At 55.9% G+C, this 27,944-nt stretch overlaps 1 protein-coding gene across 1 annotated transcript; it reads right to left on the reverse strand.

Annotated features, from left to right (window-relative positions):
* Positions 1–764: 764 nt before the first annotated feature.
* Positions 765–27,130, reverse strand: LOC128831359 (zinc finger protein 585B-like). Its single transcript, XM_054017671.1, has 9 exons — positions 26,995–27,130; positions 23,874–23,994; positions 23,224–23,337; positions 20,231–21,586; positions 15,949–16,129; positions 10,814–11,030; positions 6,524–6,650; positions 3,668–3,778; positions 765–3,556 (listed from the first exon to the last, which is right to left on the reverse strand). The coding sequence occupies exons 1-9, from the start codon at positions 27,016–27,018 to the stop codon at positions 2,190–2,192; spliced, it is 3,618 nt and encodes a 1,205-aa protein (XP_053873646.1). The 5' UTR covers positions 27,019–27,130; the 3' UTR covers positions 765–2,189.
* Between the last annotated feature and the right edge of the window lie 814 nt (positions 27,131–27,944).

Below are 27,944 nucleotides of genomic sequence, written 5' to 3' on the forward strand. Positions count from 1 at the left end.
ATTACAAATATTTGCACTGTAAAAAACAAAAGAAATTGAATTTTTCAGTTCACCTCATACAAGTACTGTAGTGCAACCTTTTAATCGTGAAAGTGCAACCTACAAATGTAGAATTGGTGTTTTTACATAACTGCACTCAAAAATAAAACAATGTAAAACTCTAGAGTTACAGGTCCACTCAGCCCTACTTCTTGTTCAGCCAATCGCTCAGACAAACAACAACAGAGGGTCCTGTGGCACCTTTGAGACTAACAGAAGTATTGGGAGCATAAGCTTTTGTGGGTAAGAACCTCACTTCTTGCATCTGAAGAAGTGAGGTTCTTACCCACGAAAGCTTATGCTCCCAATACTTCTGTTAGTCTTAAAGGTGCCACAGGACCCTCTGTTGCTTTTTACAGATTCAGACTAACACGGCTACCCCTCTGATATCAGACAAACAAGTTTGTTTACATTTACAGGAGATAATGCTGCCCACTTCTTCTTTACAATGTCACCTGAAAGTGAGAACAGGCGTTCGCATGGCACTTTTGTAGCCAGCATTGCAAGGTATTTACATGCCAGATATGCTAAAAATTCATATGCCCCTTCGTGCTTCAGCCACCATTCCAGAGGACATGCTTCCACAATAAAGAGATCGCACTACAGTACTGGTATGAGGTGAATTGAAAAATACTATTTCTTTTGTCATTTTTACAGTGCAAATACTTGTAATACAAATAATATAAAGTGAGCACTGTACATTTTGTATTCTGTGTTGTAATTGAAATCAACATATTTGAAAATATAGAAAAATCTCCAAAAATAGTTATAATACATTTAAATTGGCATTCAGTGCGATTAAAACTGCAATTCATCATGATTAATTTTTTTAATCGAGTTAATTTTTTTGAGTTAATCGCGTGAGTTAACGGTGATTGAGTGACAGCCCTGCTTTAACACAGTATCAGAGAATATCAGGGTTGGAAAGGACCTCAGGAGGTCAGCTAGTCCACCCCCCTGCTCAAAGCAGGGCCAATCCCCAACTAAATCTTATGACAGTCTATGGGTACGTAGCGCGTACACACCAGAGGGATGATATTCACGACTGGCACCTGGACGTGACTAGGAAGAACGGGCTGTAACAGAGAAAGGGAAGCCGTGGACTGAATATGAGGAGTAACTCCCTGGCAGCGAGATGCATGGACGGGGGTGTCAGCCAAGGGACGGGGGAGCCCCACCGCTTGGAACGGGACTGGACAAGGGGCTGGAGATGTGCTGAAGGGAAACAATCCAGCGCTAGCCCCTGGGAGAGGATCGAATGACCGAACAGGGCTTGTCCCTCTCTAGTTCTGCAATGCTGTGACTCCTCCGTCCGCACGTGTCCTACAACAGAGACTCCCACTTTCCACAGCCCTCCGTGTGTCTCTGACTGGGCAGTGGGCTGCGAATCTGCTGCGTAAGTGCTAAATATTTTCCTTCTCGCTCTTCTGGGGCTCAGGCAGGGCAGGTGGACGCTCCTTGGCTGCCTGATGCAGGTACACGCAGCGCTAAGCACGTGACAGAGCAGCTGCTGGGGCCCGCCCTGCAGCCCAGACAAAGGGATCTCGAGGATCTCCAGCACTGCTTCCCTGCACCCCCTGCTAGCAGGCTGCGGGTCTGTCTACACAACACAAGCTGGGCCTGGCCAGCTAGCCTGGGGAACGATAGCGCTGAGCGCAGGGACACAGGGGCTTGCGTGCGGGCAGGACACGCCCAGCCCAGCCCCTGGGGACGTTCTCAGCCTGCTCTGACGCATGCGCGGCGCTGTCTGCACTACTATTGTTACGTGCGTGACCTGGAGACAAGCCAGCGGGTAAAGCTGCCGGGGCGCAGACACCCCCAGCGCGTGGCGGGGAGGTGGGGCGCAGGTGGCGCTGGGCCAGCCCGCCGGGACACTGAAATGGTGTGGCCAATGCAGCAGCAGGAGGCACACAGGGCAGCGCAGGGTCAGGCTGTCACAGTGGGGTTATTTCCCGTCTCCGCAGCGTCTCTCCCGCTGATGAGCACGGACCGTTTTACAGGGGAACTGACCCGGGCTACGCAGGGACAGCCGGGCTGTCTTCGGTTTCTGTCTCACGCCGGCGCCGTGCTGCAGATTATTGACTCCCATCGCACAGGACTGGGGGGGTTCAGACTGCGCTCGTGAGTGACGCTTTCCCTGCTCCCCGCAGTCAGATGGTTTCTTCGGGGCGATCCCGCGGGGCCGGCTCCGTGTATAATTGAGGCCCAGGACTTACTCCGCCTGTTGCGTAGGGGGAGCCCCCGGGTGCTGGCGGCTGGAAGGTCGCTGCGTGCGCCGAACAGCCGGCGGGCTGGCCCGGCTGGGGCAGTCGGAGCTGTGGTTTCCCCGAGCAGCTCTCCCCACGCTGGGCTCTCCGGAACGGCCCCCGCTGGGCGTGGTGGCTCGTCTGGTGCATGGCCATGCGCTGCATGTGATTGAAGGTCTTCCCGCAGTCGGTGCAGATCAGCGGGGCCTGCCCCGTGTGCACCCGCTGGTGGGTGAGCAGCACCTTCTTCAGGCGGAAGCTCTCCCCGCACTCGGCGCAGACGAAGGGCCGTTCCCCGGTGTGCAGCCTGACGTGCAGCTTCAGGGTGATCTTGTCCTTGAAGCTCCTCCCGCAGTGGGAGCAGGCGAAGGGGCGCTCCCCGGTGTGGATGCGCTGGTGGCTGACGAGATGGTGCTTCTGCGTGAAGCGCTTGCCGCACTCGGCGCAGGTGAAGGGCTTCTCGCCCGTGTGGGTTCTCCGGTGGATCACCAGGTGGTGCTTGTGGCTGAAGATCTTCCCGCAAGCCTCGCAGGAGAACGGCTTCTCCCCGGTGTGCACGAGCTGGTGGATGCTCAGCGGTGTCTTGTCCTTGAAGCTCTTCCCACACTGGGCGCAGGAGAAGGGCCGCGTGCCCGTGTGGCTGCGCTGGTGGCTCAGCAGATGGTGCTTCTGGGTGAAGCGCTTGCCGCACTGGGCGCAGGGGAAGGGGCGCTCGCCCGTGTGGGTGCGGCGGTGGGTGATCAGGTGGTGCTTGTGGTTGAAGATCTTCCCGCACTCGGCGCAGGTGAAGGGCAGCTCCCCGGCGTGGACCCGCTGGTGGGTCAGGAAGACCTTCCTCAGCCGGAAGCTGCTGCCGCACTGGGCACAGGAGAAGGGGCGCTCCCCGGTGTGGGTGCGCTGGTGGGTGGTGAGGTGCTGCTTCTGCGTGAAGCGCTTCCCGCACTCGGCGCAGGTGAAGGGCTTCTCGCCCGTATGGATCCGCTGGTGGATTATCAGAGCCGTCCTGTCCTTGAAGCTCTTCTCACAGCTCGGGCACGCATGAGGCCTCTCTGCCACCCTCCCGGTTCGTCTCCCCTGAAGGTCTCCGGCCTGGGCTCTCGGCTTCCGGCGGGACCCGCTTTCGCTCTTGCAGCTCGTTAGTTCCAAGAGCTGGAGACCTTTCTCCCCCACTATCCCGGATACGGTCCCCCGCGGGGCCAGGGCTTCGGGATCTTCCTGACCACGACATCCCTCTTCCTGCTCCTCCTTTTTAATGGTGATGCCAACACCTGCTGGAGAGAGGAGAGAGCCCAGACATCACTTCGTCGGCTGGAACAAAGGCGAACACTAAACAAGAGTCACGGGATGGGCTGTGTTCTTAGGGTGTTTGCTTCATGACTCACCTGAACAGGGGCTCTGGGGTCTCCTCTCTCTCCAGCCCTGGGGCTCCCGCACACACGGCTCTTCCCCACACTCCATCTGACAGATGATCTCTGGTTTGGCACCCGGACACCCTGTGCAGGAGGCAAAAATCACAGGTCAATGAGACAGGCTCAGAAGAACATAAGAACGGCCAGACTGGGTCAAACCAAAGGTCCATCTAGCCCAGGATCCGGTCTTCCAACAGTGGCCAGTGCCAGGTGCTTCAGTGGGAATGGACAGAACAGGGCAATTATTGAGTGATCCATCCCCTGTCGCCCATTCCCAGCTTCTGGCAAACAGAGCCTAGGGACACCATCTCTGCCCATCCTGGCTAATAGCCATTGATGGACCTGTCCTCCAGGAACTGATCTAGTTCTTTTTTTAACCCACCTATACTTTTGGTCCTCACAACATCCCCTGGCAAGGAGTTCCACAGGTTGACTATGTGCTGCATGAAGAAATATTTCCTTGTGTTTGTATTAAACCTACTGCCTGTTTATTTCATTTGGTGGCCCCTAGTTCTTGTATTATGAGGAGGAGTAAATAGCACTTCCTTGTTCACTGTCTCCACACCATTCCTGATGTTACAGACCTCTATCATATCCCCCCTCAGTCCCCTTTTTTCCAAGCTGAAAAGTCCCAGTCTTATTAATGTCTCCTCATATAGAAGCCGTTCCATCCCCCTGATCATTTCTGTTGCACAGGGTGAGTAGGTTTCCCCAGCTGCCTCTCTGGGTCAGGAAAGGCAGTGAGTCCGCCAGCGACCTGGGTTGTAAATGACACGGGAGGGCCATGCAGTGTTGTGGTAGCCGTGTCGGACCCAGGACAGTAGAGACAAGTTAGGTGAGAATATCAACTCAGAGCCCAGCTTTCGAGCTACACGGAGCCCTTCCTCGGGGCTGGCAAACTTAGTATGAGTACGTTTGTCCAATAAAATATTACCTCACCCACCAGGTCTCCCTGGAGGGTGACACGTTCCAGCAACGCTCAGCATGTCAGCACCCGGCAGGAGGGTTTTCATGGGCTCTGGCTAAGCGGTCTGGGTTTGTTTCGGTGACTCCCCAAGGCCTGGCCCAGGTGACTGCACAGACGGCCGACACCGGCCAGTGACAGCCGCACACTGATTTTAACCCGCACTGGTTATCTGTAGTCTCCAGGGGGATGTTTCAGAGTGGGGAGGGGCAGGGAACTGGCCAGCATTCGAAGTAGCTTTGAATTCACATGACTGAGGTCTGGTCTACACTAGAGAGCTGGGCTGACCCGAGGCAGCTTACGCCCCCTAAGTATGGAAGGGTCTACACCAGGGCTTCAATTCGCAGAGATGATTTCCCGGCTCCCTCCTCCCCCCATTAGGGGCTTCAGCTGCGTAGCCAGGGGTCTCAGGACTTTAGCCCTGCGGGGGAGCCACTGGGGCTTGGGAATTTAGCCCCATGGGAGGAGGTGCCGGGGGTCAGGGCTTCAGCCCCATGGGGCGTGCTGGGGCTTGGGGCTTTAGCCCTGTGGGGGGCAGGGGGTGCAGGGACTTTAGCCCTGCGGGAGGAGATACTGGGGCCTGGAGCTCGGGGCTTTAGCCTTGCAGGGAGGTGCAGGGGCTTGGTGCTTTAGCCCCGTGAGGGGGCATTGGGGCTCGGGGCTTTAGCCCCGTGGCAGGCGCCAGGCTCAGGGCTTCAGCCCCACGGGAGGTGCTGGGGCTTCCGTGGGTTTGAAAATGTTTGCTGGGGCTCCGCTTTGGTGGGCTCTGGCTGAGTTTAAGCCCCTGGTCGACACTAACATTTTGCTCCGCGACGTAACTGCGCCGCTCCGCCGACGTAGTAACTCCACCTCCACCCGTGGCGTAGAGTCCAGGTCGATGCAGTTAGGTCGACCCAGTGTCAGTGCAGACACCGCGTTGTCACTGGTTTTCAGCCTTCCCATAATGCCCCACACAGACAGCACAACTGATACAAGCGCTGCTGTCGCAAGGCGCCAAGTGCAGACACGCACACGCGATGTGATTACTGCAGCGGCTCTACATCGGTGGACGTTAGAGTGACTTAACTTTGTAGTGTAGACGTGGCCTGAGAAATATAAGAACCTCTCTTTATAATCAGTGTCAGAAACATCCCTCGAACGATGCCCATGTGGGATGCCAAGAGGCACTCGGAACATGACAATACCTTACCCCTCTCGCCAACGAAACCTGCCCTATCTCTGGGCCCGGCCCCACTCCAGTGCAGGCCTCCTCTGAAGGCTGTCCAGTGATCCTCCATGTGGGTGGGGAGCCCCACGGGACTGCTGGAGATCACACTGAACCCCCTCTCCTTTCCTGCTGCACAATCACAATTTAAAGGGGCTAACGATTCAATGGGGATTTCCTCTAATTACTTTCTTGTACTTTACCCAGGTCTCTCAGAGGAAAAATATTCCCCACCCCTAAAACAACAAGGTGCTGGCCCCCCTCGGGGGGCAGAGTTAAGGCTGTGTAGGAAGTGTCCCCTGAACTCTGCATTTCCTGGTTTTGTGACGTTTGTGTTTGAATTGTGACACTGATGCTCTTGGAGGGATACGTAGAGGGACCTCAGCTCCACAGGTCTGAGTTTGGGGGGATTGAATATTTGAGTTTGGGGGACTGAAACGCTCCTGTTTGGGGAGGGTGGGAGGAGCTCCCGGCCCTCCTGGGCACCTGAAAATTAATTCCATAAGAACAATGCTCTTTGCATTTCTGTTTGCAAAGGGTCTGCGAACTTTCAGGATAAGGATCCTTAACCACTCTTGGGAGAGACGCCTCGAAAGTGCCAGGAACCAGCCTTACACAGACCACACAGCTCTCGGTAACACGAGGAAAAGTGTCTCTTTACCCAAGGAGGTGATGAGCTCGTAATTCTCCTTCATCACGGCCCGGTACAGCTCCCGCTGCCATTCTGCTAACTCCGCCCACTCCTCCGGGGAGAAATAGACCGCCACGTCCTCGAACGACACCGGCACCTGCAAAACAAGCAGCCCCATTCAGTACCTCCCACCACCGGCAGCCCTGACTGCCTTCCAGGCTAGGGATATTCCACGTGTCTGAGTCACAGCGCTAACCAAGGCCTTTTTACGTGTGCGCCTGATCAGAAACAACGCTGGCTACGCACGGATCAACTGGGTTAGAAAACACAGCAGGGCAGAAGAGGGCTCACTAGTGCTGGAACTCCATGAGTTACAGAGAAGGACTTTCATAGAATCACAGAATCTCAGGGTTGGAAGGGACCTCAGGAGGTATCTAGTCCAACCCCCTGCTCAAAGCAGGACCAATTCCCAACTAAATCATCCCAGCCAGGGCTTTGTCAAGCTGGACCTTAAAAACCTCTAAGAAAGGAGATTCCACCACCTCCCTAGGTAACCCATTCCAGTGCTTCACCACCCTCCTAGTGAAAAAGTTTTTCCTAATATCCAACCTAGACCTCCCGCACTGCAACTTGAGATCATTGCTCCTTGTTCTGTCATCTGGTACCACTGAGAACAGTCTAGATGTTACATCAGCCATGCCACAAAGGGGGCCAACAAGGTTCACAACTCGCCTTTTAGACATGGACCGTCTCCTCCTCTCTGTGCGCAGTGCCCAGTGCATTGTCCGTGCTGCCACCTGGGAAACATTAACAATAGCAGCGGCTGCCTCCAAAATGCCCTTCACATATTAATGAACGGCCAGGTTCACCCCACTGGTGTCCTGCTTAACCTGGCTGGTCCAGGCCCCAGCCCCACAAATAAACTGCCTGGGACCTTCTGGGCTGCTGAGGGCCCCAGACACGGGCTTTAGAGTGGTTCAATCAAATGAGGGGAAAAGCCCTTCCACAGGAACCCACAAGGAAAGACGACTTCCAGCTCCCGGCAGGAGTCGCGTGAAGTTGATGTGGCCGTGGTTTCCACAAGTGTCCATGACAAGGCAAGGCCCAGGGAATTCCACCCAAGGGCCCGGTTACCTCCTTTTCTTGTACCTGGAGGGCCCACTCCAATTACCCCCGGGGCTGGGCGCTCTGTGGAGACACTGCGCCATTAGCACTTCTGCTCAGGGTCAGGACTTCGTCCCCACATCCCCACCTCGGAACCGTTTGGTTAAGCTCCCTGCCTCCTCGCTCCGTATCTGCAGCTGAGCACAGCAAAGGGAGCTGGCGGATTGCGAAGAATTCTTTTGATTCTGTGCAAAGGGAAGTTGGTTCCATAAACGTTTCTGCATCGAGACCTCTGGCCCTTCCTGATCAGCTGCAGTATTTATTTTTTTAATACTTTGGACTTTTCCCGAAGATCGTCCCTCCAGCCTGGGTGTTTCGGAGCAAACATCCCTCGTTATTCACGATCAGCAGTAATAGGTGGAGCACTGTTTATCTCGCGATCCCAAAGCACTACAGCTGGCAGGTAGCACGGTCCCTGTTTCGCAGACGAGGAAGCTGAAGCATGGTGGGAACTGACTCACCTGAGTAGGGCCCATTAGCCTGGCTAAGAGCTCCCTCACTCCAGAGTTCACTGTGTCTCCTGGTGTCGAGTATCAGGGGGTAGCCGTGTTAGTCTGTATCTACAAAAACAACAAGGAGTCTGGTGGCACCTTAAAGACTAACAGATTTATTTGGATATAAGCTTTCGTGGGTAAAAACCTCACTTCTTCGGATGCTTATGCCCAAATAAATCTGCTAGTCTTTAAGGTGCCACCAGACTTCTTGTTGTTTGTGTCTCCTGGCTGGCTTCATCCGCCAGCAGAATCTCTGCCAGGCCCCGGGTCCGACTCCCCATTGCCCTGCCCCAGAGTAACGTTTGCAAAGGGAGTGCACAATGGGCGTAAGATGGAACTGCTCCGACCGGGTGGCTTTATACGCCCGCTTGGCCCAGGTGTAAACGGCCACACGAGAGACAGCGGGACACAGAGTCACAGTATCAACCTCATTCTAATTTATACACGTACAAATCATCCCGCACGGCCACGCAGACGAATAGAAATGAGGTTGGGTAGCGCCCGGCCCTCTCTGCCAGTCCAGTCCTGGCCACCACCCCGGCAGATCCTGCAGTCTGGATTCAGATCAAACTTCCGCTGCAATCCGAGGGCGTTCTGGCCAGAAAGGGCCGGAGGAGTGACCCGGCGATGCTGGTTAGGGCTCTAAGTTATTTTGAAATGTACCAAGCACCAGGGCTTTCAACGCTTCTCTCATGGAGACGATTCTCCTGTTGGTGCGTCTCATGGAGGCACACAGCTCCCAGTAACGCCAATGGGGACTCTGCATCTAAATCCCATAGGCAGCATTGAAAATCTCAGCCTAAAAGTCTAATTTCAGAAGTCCCTACCGGTGCGCCAGGGCTTATCGCTGCCCTGTCTTTGGGGGCTTCGAGCCAGTTTTCTGTCCGCATGACGTGCTTCTAGGGAGTCATTGCAAATTCATTTTTCACCTAAGATTTCACGCATTCAACTAAAATTCAACCAGATTTATAACTACGTCATCCCCTACGGCTAGTCATTGGCTTTTAAAAGGCCATTGATCTTCTTGGGCAGGATTTATTCATAGAGTCACCGTTTGGAAGGCCAGAAGGGACCAGTCTAATCATCTAGCCTGATCACATTGGAAAGAGTCCAGCAGAGGGCAACAAAAACGATCAGGGGTCTGGAGCACATGACTTATGAGGAGAGGCTGAGGGAACTGGGATTGTTTAGTCTGCAGAAGAGAAGAATGAGGGGGGATTTGGTAGCAGCCTTCAGCTACTCGAAGGGGGTTCCAAAGAGGCTGGATCTAGACTGTTCTCAGTGGTGGCAGATGACAGAACAAGGAGTAATGGTCTCAAGTTGCAGTGGGGGAGGTTTAGGTTGGATATTAGGAAACGCTATGTCACTAGGAGGGTGGTGAAGCACTGGAATGGGTTACCTAGGGAGGTGGTGGAGTCTCCTTCCTTAGAGGTTTTTAAGGCCCGGCTTGACAAGGCCCTGGCTGGGATGATTTAGCTGGGAATTGGTCCTGCTTTGAGCAGGGGGTTGGACTAGATACCTCCTGAGGTCCCTTCCAACCCTGATGTTCTATGATTCTATGATTCTCTCTCTTGCACAACACAGGCCAGAGAATTTCTCCGAGTGATTTCTGCATCAAGCCCGTATCTTGTGGTTGAGCTAGGGCATATTTACTAGAAAGCCACCGAGTCTTGATTTAAAGACTTCAAATGATGGTGAATTCATCACGTTCCTTGGTAAATGATTCCAATGGTTAATTGCCACATTGCTCAGAAATTGGCCCTTGTTCCTAGCCTCAATGTATCGACCTTCAGTGTCCAGGCACTGGCTCTCGTTCCGCCTTTGGATCAAAGACCCCTTTCTAGTCCCTACAGAAACCCCTGCGGCCTGAGTCCAGACTGCCTTGGTGCGTCAGGCCCACACTCTGCAGACTGGTACCATGTTCCCTCCTCGGCCGTCCTTTCCACATGCCCGAGTTCATGCATTAAAATCCTTCCTTCAGCCTCTGAATAATTTGCTGTTGCTTCTGTGGGGCTGTGGGAGTGGGTCTCCCTGGTGTGGCGCCCAGCGCGCTCCCACCAGTGCCACAAAGGGCTGACCTGTCCCCTGCTCTGCTCCCAGAGCCAGGCCTCTGCAGATGCAGCTCCAGACAGCACTGGCTTTGCTGCCAGCCCCCAGCCATGGCACGTCCCTGTCCAATCTGCTGCCCTGGGCGCCCCTCGGTCTCTGCGGGCGCAGGGGGTCCCCAGCCGCCCGCTGCCAATGACTGTCCCGGGTCTCAGGGGGATCCCCGGCTTGTTGGCTGTTTCCCTAGGGCCCGGGAGCAGCCGGCTGCGGGTTTCCTGCCGCTCACACCCTTCCCTGGGTGGTGACTACCGAGGCTAAACCAAGGGAGCCCAACGCAGATTCTCCAGCGGCCCCCCCCGTTCTCCGGGTCTCGGCTTCCCGGGGCTTGCGGAGACACTGCCCCCCCCGGGACCCCCACCCACGCCGGGCCGAGAGCCCAGCCCCAGCCGGGTTCGCCCCCCAGCGCCCCGGGCTCCGGGGCCAGCGCCGGCCGGGCCGGGCCGGGCCAGACGGGCTGCGGTGCCGAAGGTGGCTGTTGTCCCGGCTCGGCCCGGCCCGGCTCCGGGCTCCCATTGTCACCGCGCTGCCGCTCCCTGCGCCCCGAGCCGGCGCCTACCTGCGCCCGGCCCCCGCCGGGCATCGTCCCCCGGGCTCGGCCGGGCAGGCGCGTCGGGACGAAGCTCGCCGAGCTGCGGGCAGCCGCCGGCGGGATGCGCTGCGCTGCGCTGCGCGGGGCGGGGCGCGGAGCTGGGCTCGGGGAGCCCCCGGAGCTCGGGCGCGGAGGTCTCCGGCTCTCCCGGGGAGCCGCGCGGGGGGACCCGGGCATCCCCCTGCTGCGGGAGGGAGAGAAAACTACAGCTCCCGGCAGCCCGTAGCGCCGGCCGCCTCCCCCTCGCCTGGCCCCGGAGCCTCCCGGCCGGGTCCTAGCAGCGCCCCGCTCCGCGCACACGGGCTGGCGGGGCGCGTCCCGGTCCCTGTCCCTGTCCCACTCCCACCCCGGGGCCCTCCGCAAGCCGCACCGCGGGCTCCTGCCCGGGAACCGGGCTGCAGCGGGAAAGGCGTCCACACCCCATCTCCTACCCGCCCCTGGCTTCCACACGGCCCGGAGGGGGCCTGACCCGGGACAGGGGCTTGTGCATAGGAACGGCCGGACTGGGTCAGACCAAAGGTCCATCCAGCCCAGTATCCTGTCTGCCGACAGTGGCCAATGCCAGGTGTCCCAGAGGGAGTGAATCTAACAGGTAATGATCAAGTGATCTCTCTCCTGCCATCCATCTCCACCCTCTGACAAACAGAGGCTAGGGACGCCATTCCTTACCCATCCTGGCTAATAGCCATTAATGGAAGTGAGGTTTTTACCCACGAAAGCTTATGCCCAAATAAATCTGTTAGTCTTTAAGGTGCCACCAGACTCCTTGTTGTTTTTGTAGATACAGACTAACACGGCTACCCCCTGATACTTGAGTCCTAGCCTTCACAGCCTCCTCAGGCAAGGAGTTCCACAGGTTGACTGTGCACTGCGTGAAGAAGAACTTCCTTTTATTTGTTTTAAACCTGCTGCCTATTAATTTCATTTGGTGGCTCCTAGTTCTTATATTATGGGAACAAGTAAATAAGTTTTCCTTATTCACTTTCTCCACATCACTCATGCTTTTATAGATCTCTATCATATCCCCCCTTAGTCTCCTCTTGTCTTGCTTCTCTGGGATGGAGGCAGAAGGCCCGGGACGTGGTTCTGTTGACAGGACAATGTACATTTGGGTCTGGCCTGCCCTGTGGTCCTGGCAGACCCTCTGATGATGACCTCACTGTCAGGGAAGTGAAAGTGATGAATGAAAAGAGGAAGGGGTTTTATCAAACCGGTTAAAAGGCTATGATCTGGGTTTGTTAACCGCTGTGTAACTGAGCCCCTGAAACCCACTGAGGAGAAAAGCTCCCCGTGTAACAGATCCAACACCTCTGGCCCTTTCAATTAAGGCTGAGCAAGCTCTCAGTTAAGGGCTAAGATCCAGCCACACATCTAAGTCCACTGAGGGAGACCTCTAGCAAAGACCAGACAGGAAATACTTCTCCTTTCAAGTCTTCTTTGTACAGGGAATAGTAATTGTTAGAAATACAGGTAGCTGGGTTTGTGCTGCCCAGGGGAAGTACCTGCTGGGTGTGAAGGTGTCCACCAGCACCTGTAACAACAGCCCCCACTCGGCACCTCGGCTGCCCCCACACCTGTAGCCTGCGCAGGGGGATGGGAGGTACACTGGCTCCATACCCCTTGGAGGCCATGTCCTCACACCACCTTCAGGGAGCACCACTCAGCCCCAAACAGGGACGCGCCTGAGACAGTCGTTAATGACTGATACACCCGATGGGGTGTGAAATAATATCTACTGCCCCATGTGACACCCTGCAGGTCCTACCCAAGCCTGTCCGCAGGCGTTTCTGTTGTGGGGGTGGGTCTGGTTCCCGGGGGTCACAGGATGATGCAAAACAGGGAGGGACCCCACAGAAGTAGAGCCAGCCAGCATGACCTCAATGCGTGTGTGTGTCTGAAATAAATGGAGAGAGAGGTTTGTTTTCTAATTACCCCCACCCCCCGTCTGGGTGAGGAGCAGCCCAGATTGGCCGGGAGGCAGAGTCGGGATTTCTATCTTGCTGCCAATACCCAGCATAGCCCTGATTGCAGACTGAGTGAGGACATCAGGGTGTGGCCGGGTGGGAGTGGATCTTCTCTTCCCTTAGCCAGCCATGCAGGACTGCCCCCACCCCACATGCGGCACCGAAGGGCACTTCAGCCGTGTAAACGCAGCAGAGTCCTTCTTTGTAAAAGGCTCTGGAGACAGGACGCTCAGATCGTAATGGTCTTGTGGTTAAAGATACAAGACAGCGCTCAGGACACCTGAATACTATTTCTGGCTCTGCCAGCTGTCTCAGTTTCCCAATGTCAAATGGAGATAATACTCAGAGCAGTCAGAGAAGAGTGGTGCCTTGTGAAGCTCTCGTATTCACATCTCTCAAGTGCCCGGAGCTCCTTGGCTGGGGAAGCTGGAGCTGTGAAGATTGGATCCAGATTCACCTGTGAACTTCCCCGGCCGTTGGGAGTGCGCGGCAGAACGTGCGTTGGGTGCTCCCTAAGAACTAGTGCTGAGTGACGTGACTGAATCATGGTACCATGTGAGAATGGCCTGTGGCTAGATGGGGAGAGTGTTAGAATGGTTCTGTCTCGCCCCCCAGTCAGGCCAGCTGCGTGTAGATGGTGCTAGCAAGAGCAGTGGTAACGGTTGGTTAATGTTCTGCTAACCTGGCTGCGCCCCCTTTCTATGCAGCATCAAAGTACCAGGTGCGCGGCCTGCACGTGACTAATGAGCAAGTCGCTTACTGGCTGATTCCGCATCAAACTGCAGCTCTCAGCTGATTTGGAGCCACCCCACTTCTAAAACCATCTTTAAATCAGTCCAGGTGACATCTCCGCCTGTCCCTCAGCTCATCCTGCCAGACCCAAGCACCTCCACAGGCAGAGCCTGCCCTCCCTCGTTCCCCTCAGAGATGTTCAAGCCAGAAGGGACCATACAAGCAGCTAGTCCAGTGGTTTTCAACCTTTTTTTTCATTTGTGGCCCCCTAAAATATTCCAAATGGCAGTGTGGGCCTTTCTGGAAATCGTAGACAGTCTGTAGCCCCCCCAGGGTCCGCGAACCACAGGTTGAAAACCACCGATCTAGTCTGAACTCATCTATCTCACAGGCCATTCAACATCATCCAGTTACTCCTGTATTGACCCAGTAACTTGTATGTTATTGTCTGTCTCCCACAAGGCAGCCCGGCTGGATCTGGAGACACCAGGAACTAGAGCATCCACCACTGCCTTGATCCTTTGTTTCCAGGGTTAAGCCCCTCACTGTTGCAAATTCATGTCTCATTTGAATTTGTCTGGCTTCAGCTTCCAGCCAATAGTTCTTGTGATGATTCTGCTGGATTAACGAGCCCGCTTGTACCTGTTTTTTTCTCCCCATGAAGGTCCTTCAGTCTGTAACCAACTCCCCGCTCAGGCTTCCTTTTCATAAACAGACGGAACTCCTTCAGTCTCTCACATTTTCTTCAGCTGAGTCATTTTTGTGGCTCTTTTCTGCCCAACATCCTGTTTGAAATGTGGACACCAGAACTGGATGCAGTATTCCAGCATCAGTCCCACCAGTGCTGGGTACCAGGGTATAATCCTCTGCCTGCTCCACTCACCACTCCTCTGTTAATACGTCCAAGGATCGCATTAGCCCTGTTTGCTACAGCAACATGTTGGGCGCTCAGGTTCAGTCTCGTCTGCTCTCACCCCTAGACCCTTTTCAGACTCCGGATCCAGTTCCCCCATCTGGAGGTGGGGTCCGCGTTCCTTGTTCCTACCTGTAGAAGACTTTGCATTGGGTTGTACTAAAATGCATTTGGTTTGAATGGGCCCATTTTACCAAGCGATGCAGCTTGCACTGTCTGACTGCCCTGTTGTCCTACCAACCTCTGTCATCCACACATTTTATCAACTGGGATTTTATATTTTCTTGCTGATCACAGATGAAAGTCTTGAATAGTGTTGGGCCTCATTCTGATCCCTGTGGAACCTCACTAGAAACACCCGTTTGCTGCTGATTCCCCACTGACGACCACTGTTTGAGATCTGTCAGCTAGCGAGTTCTTAAACCAGTTAACGGGTGCTCTATTGACATTGTGTAGTGCTATTTTTTAATAAGAATGCCATGTGGTACTCAGGCAAATCTCCTACAAAAGTCTAACATTTACATAAAGAACAGGAGGACTTGTGGCACCTTAGAGACTAACAGTTATTTCAGCATAAGCTTTGGTGCACTACAGCCCACTTCTTTGGAAGCTGTAGCCCACGAAAGCTTATGCTGAAATAAATTTGTTAGTCTCTAAGGTGCCACAAGTCCTCCTGTTGTTTTTGCGGATACAGACTAACACGGCTGCTACTCTGAAACCGTTCATTTACATAGTAATTTGTAATCTCATCAAAGAATGAAATATCTTAGGTGCAAAGATGAGAAACAAAATGATTAGGGGGATGGAATAGCTTCCCTATGAGGTGAGATTAAAAAGACTGGAACTGTTCAGTTTAGAAAAGAGACAACTAAGCGGGGATATGATAGAGGTCTACAAAAGCATGGATGGTGTGGAGAAAGTGAATAGGAAACTATTACTTATCCCTTCGCATAACAGAAGAACCAGGGGTCACCCTCACCCAATGAAATTAATAGGCAACAGGTTTAAAACAAACCAAAGGCAGTATTTCTTCACACAGTCAACTTGTGGAACTCCTTGCCAGAGGATGTTGTGAAGACCAAAAGTATAATTGTGTTAAAAAAAGAATTAGACAAGTTCATGGAGGACGGGTCCATCAATGGTTGTTTGTCAAGATGGGCAGGGATGCAACCCCATGCTCTGGGTGTCACTAAACCTCTGACTGCCAGAAGCACCTGGCACTGGCCACTGTCGAAGACAGAATCTGGGCTAGATGGACCTTCGGTGTGACCCAGTGTGGCTGTTCTGATGAAAGCAGGTTGTTGGACAAGACCCATGTTCCATAAAACCATGTTGTCTGGCATTAATTACATTCCCATCCTTTAATTCTTTAATCAACTCAATCCCTCATCAGCTCTTCCAGTATTTTGCCCAGACTCAGCAGTGTACGTAGGACAGTCCGGGCCGGTCCGGTCCGCCGTACCTGCAAGATATTTATAGCTGATACAGCGTACCGAAAAGAGGAGCAGCCAAACGTGGGGCCACTGGGCGGGCAGATGTACCACCCCCCGCCCTTCCCCGCAGGTCTCCTCCGTCTGACAGCAGCCACGCCGGAGGACAGGGCTGGGGCAGTCCAGCCGCCGGAGGAGCGGTTGGCGTTCTGCTCCTTTCCCCGCTGCGGTTCCCGCGAGAGCCCTGACCCACAAAGGGGAAAGGAGCAAAACGTCAGGCCACCGGGTGGCCCCACACCGGCAGTTCCTCCGGCACCGCTGCTGTACCAGCCCCCAGCCCTGTGCTCCAGCAGGCCGGCTGCTGTACAGACAGAGGAGACCCTGCAGGGAAGGGCTGGGGGCGATACAGCCGCGCTGGGGGAGCTGTAGGCGTGGGGCTGCCCAGCGGCCCCATGTTCTGCTCCTTTCGCCGAGCGTGGGGGCCCCTGGCTGGGGCGGGGTGGAGTCACGTGGAGGGTCACATGCCCCCCATGGCTCCCTCTGTACCGGTAAGAAATGGATTCCACTTGCACCACGGCCCAGGCTTGATCCCAGGCTAAACTACAGTTACGACAAGAGCAGTTTGCTTTATGGAAAAGTAACACCGGGGAAATATTGGCTGTCGCTGTAGCTGCAATGTAGAAGCTGGAAACCGAACGAATCAGCATCATGCAGCCAGCCGGCTCTTCACCAATTCCCACTGCTCCACCGGCCCCTGGGACCCACGCAGCCAGCGCCTAAGGGGTGCAATAGGGAGCTGTGTGATTGAACGCTGGCGCTCAGCACGGCTGGTTAATCACCTGGCTTTCCTTGGCGTGGTCTGTCTGACTGGGGTCAGAGATTCTCCATCCAGCACAGGGGGTCTCAGCGTTTTTCTTTCTGAGCCCCTCCATGCTATAAAATCTCCATGGCCCACCTGGGCCACAACTGGTTTTCTGCATAGAAAAGCCAGGGCTGGCGTTAGGGGCTAGCCAGCAGGACAGTTGCCTAGGGCCCCCATGAAGCTACATTGCTCAGACTTCAGCTTCAGCCCGGCTGGGGAGGCTCGGGGCCCTGGGCTTCAGCCCTATGCAAAGGGGCTTTGGCTTTCTGCCCTGGGTCCCAGCGAGTCTAATGCTGGCCCTGCTTGGAGGCCCCCCTGAAACCTGCTCAAGGCCCCATAGGAGGCCCTGGACCCCTGGTTGAGAACCACTGGACTAGTTTATCTGTTCTGCAGTGCTCGGCCTGGCCACTATCTGCACTTCTCAGGACTGGCCTCCATGCCCATTGTACAGAGACGCCGACCTGCACTCCGGCAAAGCACCCTTCTCCCATTTCTCACCTCTGACTGGCTCCTGCCCCTCAGCTGTGGGGCAGAGAATGAGATCTGCACGACACAGCCACCTCCTGGCCCTTAGAGAGAACGGCGTGTGAGGCCCCAGCTGACACACTTACTTTTAGTTGATATTATTTTAATTGTTCTTTTGAAGGAAAAAGAAAGCAAAAGCAAGACCACATACAGACATTACAGCGCTACACCGTTACCAACGCCCCACACAATACAGAGCATGCAGAACTTCGGCTAAGGTACATTCTTTGAATCCCACCGCAGCACTCACTTCCCGTCTCCTCACTCAGGCATCCTCTTCCAGTCCCTTCTCAGACAGGACTCCCTCCAAGCCGGCTAAGCGCCTCCCGCCGGCAGACCACGCCGCACTGAGATTTCTCTGTTGATTTCTGTGTTTTTGATGGCTGGCGTTTTGCTGGACAGACTAGTCTCCAGTGAGAATACGCCACATGACTTATTAAAGGGAAACTGTCAACATAATAAATACATCAAACTCTGCTCTAGTATTACGCAGAAAAAATGAAACCATCTCCTTTGGCTCCTCATGAAGCAGGCTGGTTTTAGTTCACATTTTGCACTTCAGTCAGCTTGGGAGGTGGAACTAGACGTCTTGCTTTGCTAGAATCATAGAATATCGAGGTTGGAAGGGACCTCAGGAGGTCATCTAGTCCAAACCCCTGCCCAAAGCAGGACCAATCCCCAGACAGATTTTTGCCTCAGAACCCTAAATGGCCCCCTCAAGGATTGAACACTCAACCCTGGGTTTAGCAGGCTAATGCTCAAACCACTGAACTGTCCCTCCCCGCTCAGCTCAGCCCAGCCCTTTGACCATTACATTCCCATGTTCAAGTCCCAGGACTCCTGTGGTCTATGACCAGCTCTGAGAGGGGAGGGGGGTTTACAGGACTAGAGAGGGGAACTGGGAGTCAGGACACCTGGCTTCTATTCTATGCTCTGGGAGGGGAGTGAGGTCTACAGAACTAGAGCAAGAGGGAGCTAGGACTGCTGGATTCGATTTCCAGTTTCCTATATGACTTTGAGCTAGGCATAGCTCTCTGCGCCTCAGTTTCTCCAAAGTGGGGGTGCTGAAGCCTTCCTGTTCATAGTCCATTTCACTTCCTGCCCTCATGTTAACACAGTGCCACTCAGCACTGCAGGGGCTTGATTAAAAAAAACCCAAAACTATTTCATTTAAATTAAAATGCAACAGGGAAGAGGGTTTATTCCTGTTGGGTTTTACAAAACCTTCACCCAACCTACATTTTGTACCTACATCTCCTTACAGCAACCAGATGATTATCAAACCCGCAAAGGCCCAGGCACGAAGCCACCACAAATCCTGCACATCAGAAACACCTGCAGCAGACGGACTGAAGTTTCTGGCCAGCGATACTCAGAACTTAGTGGTTCAGGAGCCAAATTAGCGATCAACGTGCCCCCAAAAGCCCCCGCAGCATGACCGACAGGGGAAATACTTGGTTTTATATATAATTATTCTCACAGCAAATAAATTACTAACTTAGAGCAAGCTGATAACTGAATTGGTTAATTACACAGTAAAAGCATCCGGCTTGGTTAATAACATCATGCGCTGCACAGAGCCACAGGAGACCCCCAAAGAGCCGCTTGTGGCTCGCGCACCCCAGTCTGACTATCACTGATCGAGGTGATGGGCTCTGTGGGTAAAAGCTGCAGATTAACTCTCTTGTAGCGAACACTGGAGAGGCAGCGACAGCAGCTGTCAGTCCAGCCTCGGGTGGCACCTCCACAGGTCACCCTAGGACCTCACTCCCACCCCCAACGGGCCCAATCGCACTCCTGTTCAAGTCAAATCAGTGGGATCCAACTCTCGAGCAGCACAGAGAATCCACGGCTGTATGGCGATAGGAAACCGGCGGGAGAAGTAGCTTGAAAGGACAGGAAATGGACACAACAGACACTTGAGTTCAGGGCACAAGAGAGATACGGAGGGTAGGAGCCGTGGGCCAGGTGGAAGGAGAAGTGCAGGATTGCCAAGGATTGCCACAGGGTATCTGCCATTTTTAGAGGCTTTTAATTTATTGATTAGAGAGAAAAATCTACCCCCCTTTTGTTTGTGTATGAACATGGATTTTATCCAGCATGCTGCATCATTCCATAGGGACTTGCACGTGACTAGGAATAGCATCGTAGTGCTATTTGCGAATGCTCTGTGATTTATAGAGGAGACAGACGGGAAGGATAAAATTAAAGCAGACACAGCAGACCATTGCTAATTACGTCACTCAACAAATGAAAAAAAAAAAAAAAAAAAAAAAAAAAAAGACAGCGTTGCTACAATTTTCTGCCAAGATCTGATCGAGTGGTGTAGTGAGTTCTCCTCTTACTCAGACTTCCTCGCTTCCCCAAAGTACACCGCAGAACACTTCCTACTAGACTATAGCATAAACAAACCTAAACAGCACGCCCGCATAAATGAACAATGTTCATTACAAGGCAGCAGCCTGGCTCTTTGATTATACGCGGAGCGTCTCCTTTGCAAGATTCAGCAATTTTCACAGACACTTGTGCAAAGTAGCACGGTTCTACGGTAATTAGAAAGCTAGCGTACGTCATGGGGCACTTCTTTACATTTTGGTTAAGATATTTTAGTGTATTTACTAGGCAGCCAAACAACCTATACATTTAGGAGGCCAAGCCAGTTGCTTGTAGAAAATTCGTACTCTGGAGAGGAGACTGACACGTCAGTTGCTTTTAAGCAAGGTCCCACAGCAAGGATGGGCCTGGGGAGTTGAGTGTGTGTGTCACAAATGTCACTTTTGCACACCCAGGTTGGAAGGTAGCTTCCAAGGAGGCTTTTCGGTTGGCCTCTGAAGACATGCTGTCTCACAGGAGCAGTTCTGCCTACCCTAGAGCTCACGGTGTTTCACTCCTGCATCTTGTCAGATCCCAACTCCCATAGTGTTTGCCACGTTCCACCCACACAAATGGTTCTCCCTCACGTGTGGCTCCTCTGATGTAGCACAAGGCGTTTGCTCTGCATGAACCTCTTCCCACACTCATTGCACACCAAAGGTCTCTTGCCAGCCGGGGTTCCCTGTTGGGCTCTCAGAGGTGGCTTCTGGCTAACATTTGCCCTGCACTGCGGGGTGCTGGTGCAGGGCGTTTGCTGGACCACGGGCTGTGGGCTCCGACTGGCACCTGTCCTTGTGCTCTTCAGCAGCGCCTGCTCAGTGTGAGTTCTTTGGTGCGCCAGCATTATCCGCTCGTCCCGGAACCGTTTCTCGCATTCCGCACACTGATACGGCTTCTCCTCTGCCGGGACCTTCTGGCGGCAGAAACCCACGTCATCCTCCAGGCCTTCCTCCCCTTTGCCACGTGGCCTCTTGCCCCTGTGCACCCTCTGGTGGCTTTTCAAGTGCTGCTTCTGGCTGCAGGTCTTCCCACACTCGTGGCACTTGTAGGGCCTCTCGCCCGTGTGGATCCGCTCATGGATGATGAGGGTTTTCTTGTCCTTGAAGCTCTTCCCGCACTCGGGGCAGGCAAAGGGCCGCTCCCCCGTGTGGATGCGCTGGTGGCTGATCAGATGGTGCTTCTGGCTGAACCTGTGTCCGCACTGAGCGCAGGAGAAGGGCTTCTCCCCGGTGTGGGTGCGCTGGTGGCTCAAGAGATGGTGCTTCTGGCTGAAGTTCTTCCCGCAGTCCGAGCACTGGAACGGCTTCACTCCCCTGTGCACTTTCTGGTGGGACACGAGGATCTGCTTGAGCCGGAAGCTGCTCCCGCATTGCAGGCACAGGAACGGCCTCTCCGCCGTGTGGGTGCGCTGGTGCTTTTTGAGGTCTCTGCTCTTGTTGAAGCTCTTCCCGCACTGAGCGCACGTGTACGGCCGCTTGGGTGCCTGAGGGCTTCTCTGCAGCTTCTCAGAAAGGCTCCTCCCTCTCTCGGGGGCAGCATCCTCCTTTCCCATGTGGGTTTTCTGATGTCTCTTCAGGTCCCCCTTGGATGGGAAACCCTTCCCGCACTCAGGGCATTTGAAGGGCCGCTCCCCCGTGTGACTCCTTTCGTGGATGGTCAGGGCTGTGTTACTCTTGAAGCTTTTGTCGCACTCCGGACACGTCGGGGGAATCTTCTTTAGCGAGGCTTTTTGGGGAGGAGCCCTCAGGGCTTTGTCCTGAGCATTCGCCACCCGGCTTCGCAGCTTCTGGAGGGATTTGCTTCGAGCCAGGCCGCTCTTCTTCTTCACACACTGCGGCGGGCTGCTCCCTTCCTCCAACTTTCCCGAGAACGCACTGGGCGGTTCCGGGGTCTCTGTGTCTTCCTCCTGCTCCTCCTTTTTAATCCTGATTCCATCATCTACTGGAAAGAAGACAGAGGGAAGAGTCCAGATGTTATTTCAGGTGCGGAGGATGGAAAAAAACTGCCCATTCAACAAGACCCCCCCATTCCAGAGGGAATCCCAGTAGGTTCCCAGTGAGAATCTGTGACTGAATCTGCTGGGAAGTTCAGCGATTGGGAAATCCCCTCTCTTCCCACAAATTACAGAGACATTCCCATCACATCCAAGTTTCTACCGGCCAAGAAATAGCCAATGGAAGCCAGCTGCGTTCACCTAAACAGGTCTGGCTCCCACGACGGCAACCTGAAAAATAACCCCCCCACCGAGACACAGATTCTGCTCTCAGTTGTACCAGTGCAGCCCAGTGACTTCAACAGAGCTTTTCTGGCCTAAGAAAGCACGTTTCGACCACGTTTCCAGAGGCAGTCAGGATTATAAACTGGGGATTCCTGCCAGTCATGTTTCTATTTTATTCAGCCTAGGTCTGACCCCACCCTCCCCAGAGCAGAACGTGAGCGTACAGGAATGCGAACTCTGGAGTGGCCTTACAAGCGAGTAACTTTCTCGCACCTGGAGTGGTGCGGGAGCGGGAGGGACTCCGGCTATGAGTTAATTAGTCCTGTTGGGAAGTCCCAATCGGCTCCAGCCACGGAGGAATTCTGGCTACACACTAACAGAGTTAGGGACACTCTTCCGACACACACAGGCTTCAGCACTGTATGGGTCCCTCATTGCCTTTAATGAATGTTACTCTCAGTCCAACGCTCTGTTCATCAGGCCACCCTTGGAATGTCCAACTCTTCTCTGTCTAGCTCAGACGTGGGCAAACTACGGCCCGCGGGACCGTCCTGCCCGGCCCCTGAGCTCCCGGCCGGGGAGCCTAGTCCCCCCCCCCACCCCGCTATCCCCCCTCTCCCGCAGCCACGCCTGCTGGGCAGCGCAGCTGGCTCTGGCCGGGTGTCGCGGCTGTGAGCTCCTGCTGCTGGTAAGGGGGCGAGGAGTGGGGGGGGGGTTGGGTAAGGGAGTGAGGGGTCCTGGGGAGCAGTCAGGGAGGAGGGGGCGGTTGGATGGGGTGGAGGTTCTGGGGGGGCGGGCAGGGGATGGGGAACAGGGAGGGTTGGGAGTGGGAGTCCCGGGGGGGGCGTGTCAGAGGGCGGGGATGTGGATAGAGGTTGGGAGGGCAGTCAAGGGACAGGGAGCAGGGGGGGGTTGGATAAGGGGGTGAAATCCCGAGGTGCAGTTAGGGCTGGGGGGGTCCCAGGAGCGGGTGGTCAGGGGATGAGGAGCAGAGGGCGGTTGGATAGGGGGCGGGAGTCCCTGGGGGCTGTCAGGGGGTGGGTGTGTGGATAGGGGTCAGGGCAGTCAGGTGACAGGGAGCAGGCGGGTTGGATAGGGGGCAGGGGTCCTGGGAGGGGGCGGTCAGGGGGCAAGGACAAGGGGGGGTTGGATGGGTCAGGGGTTCTGAGGGGGGCAGTCAGGGGGCGGGAAATGGGAGGGGTGGATAGGGGGCGGGGGCCAGGCTGTTTGGGGAGGCACAGCCTTCCCTACCCAGCCCTCCATACAGTTGCGCAACCCCGATGTGGCCCTCGGGCCAAAAAGTTTGCCCACCCCTGGTCTAGCTCCCCATCCTTCGTGATTCCCCTCCCCCACTACTCACCTGACCAGAAGCTTTGGGGGGTCCCCCACTCTCTGGGATGCGGAGGGTCTCCAACACATGGCTCTTCTTCTTGCTCAATTTTACATAGGATCTCTGGTTTGACAGCAGGCCATCCTGTTCCAGGGACGGAGAACAGTAAAGTCCCATGTTTACATTAATGTAATTAGAGTCTGGAAGAAGGCTCCTCCATCCTCATCGTCAGAGGTACTATCCCTCACTCTCAGCTCTATCTACTCCAAATTCATGGGCATGCACATTTCACACTCCTCTAGCCTTAGTGCTCCCTCCATCTATCTGCCCACTTCTGACTCGTGTCTTCTGTCCTGCTGCCCCTACATACCTCTTCTGCTCCAGCGGTCAGTCTTTAGCGTCACATCTCAATCTTCTTTCTGCAGGAATCTTTCCTATCTAGGGCTCCTTACCCTATCCACTGTCCCATGTTTTACCGTGTCCGTGTTAGAGTCTAACGTCTCGCTGTGTGTCCGCAGAGTGCCCCGTACGCTCATGCGTGCTAGGAATGGTCAATGACAGGGCAGTATATGGGCCAAATTTTCAAGCTTCGGAGCCTGACGTTAGATGCCTAACTCCATATTCAGGCATCTAGACAAGAATGGCCCAGCTCCTGTGAGAAGGGCGAAAGGGATCCTCACCCAGCGAGGTGACCAGCTCGTAGTTCTCCCTCATCACGGCCCGGTACAGCTCCCTCTGCCATTCCGCTAACGCCGCCCACTCCTCCGGGGAGAAATAGACCGCCACGTCCTCGAACGCCACCTGCAACACAAGCCGCCCGGCTCAACATCTTGGGCTGCACGGATAGCCAGAGCCCACGCTGGGGACTGCAGTAGGATCCAGACACGGGCAAAACCCCTTGGCCCCAGTGCCACGCAGTCTGCGTCCCACTCCCCACCAGGCCCGTCTGCCAGTAACGGCGTTACCTGAAAACTGACAGCCAGGAGGTGAGCGCAGAGGGGCTGCTGGGGAAAGGATAAAACAAAACTGCTTTGAATCTGCAGTAAGTACAGCAAGACACAGGGGCATAACTAGCTCCCGATGCGTGATGGGCCCGTCAGTCTTGTGGGGGCTGGGGTGGGTTTAGAGACTTAAAACGCATCCCGTAATCCGGCAAATCAAGGGTTAAGACAAGAATGGGGACAGTGAGAGAAAGCCTCAGCCTGGGGTTCAACCCTCCTGTGCTGGAGGCTATGGGATGATCCAGGTTAAAGGGACAAGTGGGGGGGAAGGGGAAGGACCCTGAACCGAGGGGAAGAGGAGGAATGCAAGGAGGCTAGAAGCAGGGCGAAGGGATCACGCTGTGGCAAGGACAGCCACGCACAGCGCTGCAAACCTCGCAGCCCCAGAGAGAGCGATACGGGGGAGAGGTGCAGGAGCAAGCCCTGCTCGCTGTTCGGGACAGGATGCTTTAAACATGCCTTTTATATGGGGAGGGATAGCTCAGTGGTTGGAGCATTGGCCTGCTAAACCCAGGGTTGTGAGTTCAGTCCTTGAGGGGGCCACTTAGGGGTCTGGGACAAAATCAGTACTTGGTCCTGCTAGTGAAGGCAGGGGGCTGGACTCGATGATCTTTGAGGGTCCCTTCCAGGTCTAGGAGATAGGTATAGCTCCATATATTATTATTATTTTTTGTATTAAAAGTCGTGGTTCTTTTCAGGCCAGCAGCTCAGTGGTTTTCTGACAGCACCGAGAACAATTCAAGGAGCAGCCTGCAAAACCCAAGATGAGCTAGAACCAGATCGGACTCTCGATCTGAGCACTGAGCAGTCAGACACGCTCCGTGCTGACCCTGCACGACCTGGCCCAGGAATCAGTCACGCTGCACAAGCGGCCCTCGCTGGCAGTTCTTATGGGTCCCAGGCCCTTGGTGCCTGAATTTACTTCAAGGAGAGTGAGTCACAGTTTAAAATGACTTCCCGAAAGCAGCCTGTGCTCACCAGGCTGCCGAACCGCCCCCGCCTTTCCCAGCGGCTATTTTTAGAGGCAATTTTAACTCTTGTGAACATAAGGGATTAGCAAGGAGCACCAGGAATAATGGGGACAGGAGTGAAGCCATTTATTCTACGTGGCGCAGCCCGATTGGTATGGCCTCTCCTGAGCAGAAACCTCTGTTTCCATGTCCCCTGGAGGTGGTTTTAGAACGAGGGCAAACATCCGCCAGGTGCCAGCCTGGGACACCTCAATCATTCAGTTCACTTGTGACCAGGTCAGAGGCTGGGTTTCAGGAGCAGAAAATCCTGCACCTAAACCATCTTCCCTGTCTCCCAAGCAGCATCGCCTGGAAAAGCGGCGAATGCAGGAGCCAGGGGAGAGCGGAGACAAGGGATAGGAGTCAAGAGCCGCACACTCATAGGCGTGGATCTAGGGGTGCTGCGGGTGCTGCCGCACCCCCTGGCTGGAAGTGGTTTCCATCACATCCAGAGTTGACAGTTTGGTTCAGTGGCTCTCGGCTCCCCCACTACACACATTGTTCCAGCCCCCCTGTGCATGCTCTGCTGAGCCAGGCCGGCGAGGGCAAGGCAGGAATTCCTGTGCCATCCTACAACGCCCTGCTCCCTGCGAGCGGGGCCGCCTTCAGCAGCCCTGTTGCCCAGGAGCCTGTGCTAGGGAGAAAGCTTAGTCTTCAAGCCACCCTAAGACGCCTGTACTGGGGGGAACAGAGCCGCCACACACAGGGGCAGAGCAGAGACCCTCCCGCCCCAGGCCTGTCTGCTACGCAGAGAGCCCCCTTCCCTGCAGCCCCTGTTGATATATGGGGAGGTGTGAGAGAGCGGGAGCCCCCCATCCCAGGCCTGTCTGCTACGCAGAGAGCCCCTTCCCCACAGCCCCTGTCACTATATGGGGAGGTGTGAGAGAGCGGGAGCCCCCCACCCCGGGCCTGTCTGCTACGCAGAGAGCCCCCTTCCCCACAGCCCCGGTCACTATATGGGGAGGTGAGAGAGAGCAGGAGCCCCCCACCCCGGGCCTGTCTGCTACGCAGAGAGCCCCCTTCCCCACAGCCCCGGTCACTATATGGGGAGGTGTGAGAGAGCGGGAGCCCCCCATCCCAGGCCTGTCTGCTACGCAGAGAGCCCCTTCCCCACAGCCCCTGTCACTATATGGGGAGGTGTGAGAGAGCGGGAGCCCCCCACCCCGGGCCTGTCTGCTACGCAGAGAGCCCCCTTCCCCACAGCCCCGGTCACTATATGGGGAGGTGAGAGAGAGCAGGAGCCCCCCACCCCGGGCCTGTCTGCTACGCAGAGAGCCCCCTTCCCCACAGCCCCGGTCACTATATGGGGAGGTGTGAGAGAGCGGGAGCCCCCCACCCCGGGCCTGTCTGCTACGCAGAGAGCCCCCTTCCCTGCAGCCCCTGTCACTATATGGGGAGGTGTGAGAGAGCGGGAGCCCCCCACCCCGGGCTATATATGGGCAGGGAGCCCCCAGTCACCCCAACATCCCCCCGGGCCCGGCGGAGAGCCCTGCCCCACTGCAGTCATTCATTCTCCTGGCCCTGGCCCTGCAGACACCCCCACCCCGCCCCGCCCCACAGCTGTCTCCCCACTGCCCCCTCCGGGCCCCGGAGAGCAGAGACCCCCGGCCAAGCTTGTGTCTCTAGGGCCAGCCTGGCTCGGTGGGGCTACAAGTCCCGCCCCTGCCCCGGCTGCAGGGGGCGCTCCCTGTCCACCCCCCCCAGCGTCCAGCCCAGGAGCCTGCCGTGGGGCGGCCATGGGGCCGGGTCCTGCCTCCAGCGGGCAGCGCCCCCCGGGGCCAGCCGCCTACCTGAGCAGAGCCCGCTGCGGCCATCCCCCTGGCCTCCGGCCTGCGGCCCCGGGACGCGGGGATCGGGGCCAGGCTGGAGCAGGGCCCCGGGCGGCCCGCGGGGCTGCGCTCCCCGCCCGGCGCAGTGTAGCGCCCGGCCAGCCGGGCCGAGATGCTCCGCAGCCCGCCAGCCCCCGCCTCCCGGGGCATTGTGGGAGATGTAGTCCCGCCTGATTGACAGCTCCGGGCACGCCCGGGGCCCTGCGCGGGGGCGCAGCGCAAGGGCCAGACCCCGGGGTCGCCCGGCTCCGCGCAGGGTCCGGGCAAGGGGGGGGGGCAGCATCGCAGGGGGGCCGCGCAGCGTGGGAACCCGCCCGGGACCCTTGCAGCCCGCACCCAGGCCCCACCGCCGGGGTGGTGGGAACCCGTGTCCTGCTGAGCCGGGGGCCAAGCCTTGCCGTGCTGCTGTGTGGACGCAGCTCGAGCCGCTGGCCCGAGCCGGGAGCTCTGCCTCCTGCAGTCCAGACCCGGCAGCAGGGCAGTGTGGACGCTCCATAGCCCTGGGTTACGATGCTGTGCAGACCTACTCTGGGGGATATGAGGGTGTGCCGTCTACACTGCAAAAAAAAACAACCCCCGGCCGTGAATCTCAGAGCCCAGGTCTGCAGACTCGGGCTTGTGCTGCTGCACTGAGCGAGCTGGGTAGACTCAGGCTCTGAACTCCCCCCTGCTCCTGCGGGCTTCAGAGCCGCAGCGGGAATGTCTACATGGCTCTTTGTAGCGCTGTAGTGCCAGCCACGCCGCGTCTGAAAAGCCAGGCTCTGAGATTTGCTTTTGCAGGTGTGTTATGCAGTGTAGACGCGCCTAGCCATTCCTGTGGCAGGGCACAGGCTAGGGGAGTGGGTGCTGGCTTTCAGACCTTCCCAGCTTGATGTGCTGAGGCCTATGGGAAGACTGAGAATGGTCCCCAG

The sequence above is a fragment of the Malaclemys terrapin genome, chromosome 2 (genome assembly GCF_027887155.1).
Source record: "Malaclemys terrapin pileata isolate rMalTer1 chromosome 2, rMalTer1.hap1, whole genome shotgun sequence".
NCBI lineage: Eukaryota > Metazoa > Chordata > Testudines > Emydidae > Malaclemys > Malaclemys terrapin.